The sequence below is a fragment of the Mycetomoellerius zeteki genome, unplaced genomic scaffold (assembly GCF_001594055.1).
Source record: "Mycetomoellerius zeteki isolate Tzet28-1 unplaced genomic scaffold, Tzet1.0 scaffold149, whole genome shotgun sequence".
Classification (NCBI taxonomy): Eukaryota; Metazoa; Arthropoda; class Insecta; order Hymenoptera; family Formicidae; genus Mycetomoellerius; species Mycetomoellerius zeteki.
In genome coordinates this window covers 3,359,611-3,363,615 of record NW_017256436.1, presented here as the reverse complement: position 1 = coordinate 3,363,615, position 4,005 = coordinate 3,359,611, and the positions used below count along the sequence as shown (strand labels likewise).

Below are 4,005 nucleotides of genomic sequence, written 5' to 3'. Positions count from 1 at the left end.
TGCAAAACTCGTCAAGTTAGTGGTCCAGTACTGGATTTAAAATGGTTCTCTTGCGAGAGAAAGACTGAACATACACGGCGATAGATAAAATAGCCCGTTTTTGTGACCTCTCCCGTGATTACAGGCAAAACGGTGGCTAGTGATAAGAACGAGCGCACTCGTCAAATTATTTGAAACAGCGCTCCTGTGTAATTTCTCTTTCGTGGTCCCAATCTATATCTATCCACTATAGTTTTACATAATACGTCACCTTAGAAACTTGGCATACCAGTTTTACAAAACCGATCCAATTTTTCGTCAGAACGGATTACATGATTGTTGTATCAGCTGCCAACTTCTAACAAGATTTGTTCTGTTCATTCAAGAAGTCAAGATATCATTAGACAAAGAGAGTTTTCCCGATCATACCGATTTCCAAACTGTTCTGTTTTGAACAGTGTACACAACCGACAGAAACGATAGTCTTTTTTGAAACAGTTTGATTCAAGTATTACGTTGTTAATGATAAAATTTTATCCGTAATCGACCCGCGGATCAACCAACTGAACGATGGAGTGCGATTTTCCAGATTCCTGAGAAACCAGAGGCTGGTGGGGAATATTTAGGGGATATAAGGTGCTGTAACGAGACAAGGCGACCGTACGTACGTACAGGAGTTGAATAGATAGTGAAAGTCCCTCGGAGCGAACAGGAGTGCTGAGGAAGGGAGCGGGGTTCAGCTTTTTTCAGTAAGGTATATGAGGGCCTCAGTTCGAGCAATCGCCGGTACTCTAGCCTCGCTGCCTACTTACATTCACACACACTAACACAACCACCGACCGCCGGGAAACACGATGCACACCCTCGCGACGGTACGTATCTGAGTGCATCATCAGCATCATCGTCGTCTCGTCATTGTTCTCTCCGCATAGTTGCCTCTCGCGGATCTTTACCTAAAAACAAAATGAAGAAAACCGCCTTGGAATGCGACCGTCAAGACGGAAATCGCGTGTGATGTGATAGTGGCTGTGACTAGTGCATATCCGTATCGTGAATTTGGAAAATTGATACTACAAGCTCTGAAGAATTCATTCTGATTTTCATTTATTTTAGCTTTATCGACAGAGTTTTTATACTTCTCTCGACTTTCCATTCTTTGTGCTTGTTGGTAATATAAATTATTTTATGCAATATTTTAAATATATCTGATCATGGTAAATAAAGAATTGTGTCATAGTTTATTATAAAGGGTATACAAACTCACGTGATTTACGGCAATTTAAAAAAGGAGGATCTTAAGATCGTGATTAAAGAATGCTTACATTAAGCCGCGATTCTCTCTGAATTTTTGCATCAATTTATTAACGTTACATTGTCTTTCTTTTTACTGTATAAGAATCACGTCGCTCGTTGGAATCATTAAATTCGCAGCAAGAAGCGAAACGATTGAAAACAGCCGACGTAGGCTTGGTCGCGTTGCGCAATTCTTGTGATCCCGTTTCCTACTTTCTTCCATGTCGTGGAAAAATTTATTAAGATTTCACCTATTATGAGTCGGGCGAGACGCATTTATTTTTACAGCGCGCCTACTGACGCTTGTAGAAAGACTATTATATAATTCATCATTATGTTCGAATGCGGTCGCGTGCGATGACCGACGAGAATACGAACAGCTCTTGAGGTCGGTTGCACCAGCATCAGTTAACCATGCGGTTAATTAACTCCTTGCAACAAAAGTGAGCCATGTAAGACTCTTGTTTTCTCCGTTTTCCTGTGATGAAAATATTCCGCGCGAACTCTGAAAATATTGTTTTATCATTTTTTCATAAATAAATTATATGTACAGAAATAAGTAGGAAGAAAGAAATGCAGTTTAGTCATATTCCGTAATTTTTAATTCGCTAAGAGCATACGGAAGATAACAAACATAGAAAACGGAGAACACGATACGGAACGGAAATAAGGATTGCCAATTAATACCGAACATGTACGCTTCGTATTACTACTATCCTTACACGTATGTTAAATAGCTGTATCAGGAAATAAGAAATTGTATACGGAAAGAATAGTTTTGCTGACTAAAAATTTGGCTAAATGTGGAAATAACAAAAATAATTTTGTTGAATTATCAAAATAATATATAGGCTTTTTTAAGCTGCTAGTATATCAAAACTTTTTATAGTATTTCTTATTTCTTTATAGCATTACTGAATAATATACTACATAATTATTTTGACGATCCAACAAAATTATTTTTAGATCTGTGTCTAGCTAATTTTTAGATATTTCAGCAAAATCGTTTTTTAAATGTATTAACAAATTGAGGAGAGATGATGATGTAATATAAGTATAACAGCGTGGCATAATAAAATTTAAGGAAATAAATTTCATGATATGGAGGTTTAATTAATATAGTTTTTTTAATTACTTCGAATCCGGTTAATTGATGCTGGTTCAAATGCTGTCGGCATTTCACGCTCACCTATTTAGAGTTACAGGAAGCATACTATGTAGATTGAATGAATTAATTATTTCTTGTTAATTTTAGAATCAGCACGCGGTCGTAATCGCTCACGTATGGAATCGATAAGAGAGCACGCATAGTTACGCGTGAACGATCGCAATTAATAACTTGATTTATCGGTTCTCAATATCGGTGCGCGTTCATAGCTTGGTTTCCGCGACTTGAGACCCATTCTGCTGACGTGGAATTCGACACCCTTCGAGCTTCGCGCGATCTGTTCTCAACCGTATTGCAACGTTGTTCGCATCTGGTGGTTAAGGTTCTGCTCTATAGCTTGCTACATAGCCTTAAGTTCACGCGCTGTCACGCGCTGATCTCACAACTGCATTTTACGAAATTAACGGTTCATAACTTTGTAATTCTATACGTCCACCCTTACGTCATGCACAAAGGCATTCTCGTTTTACTGTGTATCAAGTTTTGACGTTCTTTTCTTCGAGTAAAAACGTAACAAGCGTTAAAGAATGGCATAAGAATGGCAACATAAAACTTAGAAAATCTAACGGCATTAAAGCAAGTAGCTGTAAAATGATCGCCTATTACTATTCTGAATTATCTACAATTTTTGTATGTAATTTGTTTTTGCAGTCTTAACTATTACGTAAATTACAAAAATTAAAAAGTTATTAAATAGCCAAAAAAAGAATAAATTTAAAATAATGACTTCCCAGCAAACACCAACTAACAATGATATAACTGTAAGTTATAATTTCTTACTCAACAGTACAACTATAATATAAATTATAACAGTTATATAAAACACGTAACAGTTATACCGTTGAGTGAAAAATTATGTCTAAGTATATTAGTATGTAGTTGGTATTTGCTGGGTTAATTTTTAATTGTAACTTAATTAATTATAATTTAATTTATGTAATTAAATTAAAAACAAATATATACAACATGCGAGATATAAGGAAAAGTTGCAATTAAATGCTATGATTAATATATAAGCAATTTCCAATATTAATTGGATATATGTTGCAAAATGCGATGAACTGATAGTGCTTTCACGTTTCAGGTAGCAACGGTGCTCACCGCATTGCTAGCGGTATCGGCACAGCAGTACCAGCGACCTGGCGGTAATTATATCGATGAGTATGCCCAATATGACTCCCAACAACCTAGCCAGCCGACTCCACGAAGCTACGCGACCGATCCGGACCGTCAATCGGCTGCGCCAGCGAATCCGAAGCCGACGCCGGTGGCAATTCTGAAGCAAATCAATCGACACAACGAGGATGGCTCGTACACGTACGGTTTCGAAGGCGCGGATGGCTCCTTCAAGATAGAGACCAAATTGCCGACCGGCGACGTGAAGGGCAAGTATGGTTTCGTCGACGACACTGGCAAAGTCCGTATAGTCGAATATGGCGCGGATCAGTACGGCTTCCAGCCGGCTGGTGAGGGTATCACCGTGGCCCCACCAACCCTGTTCGACGAGACTACCAGCAAGGAGGCCCTCGCAGCGCAGGCCTACGAGGAGCAGCAACAGCAGCAGC

The 4,005-nt window shown here is 38.6% G+C and overlaps 1 protein-coding gene across 1 annotated transcript in view; it reads left to right on the top strand.

Annotated features, from left to right (window-relative positions):
- The first annotated feature begins 654 nt into the window (after nt 1-654).
- Nucleotides 655-4,005, top strand: part of Cpr97Ea (cuticular protein 97Ea) — a 5,040-nt gene continuing 1,689 nt past the window's right edge. Inside the window, 3 exon segments of the mRNA XM_018444299.1 lie at nt 655-851; nt 3,525-4,003; nt 4,005. The exon segment at nt 4,005 is cut by the window's right edge and continues 1,689 nt beyond it. Coding sequence (XP_018299801.1) covers nt 834-851; nt 3,525-4,003; nt 4,005 — 498 coding nt within the window. The 5' untranslated portion in view covers nt 655-833.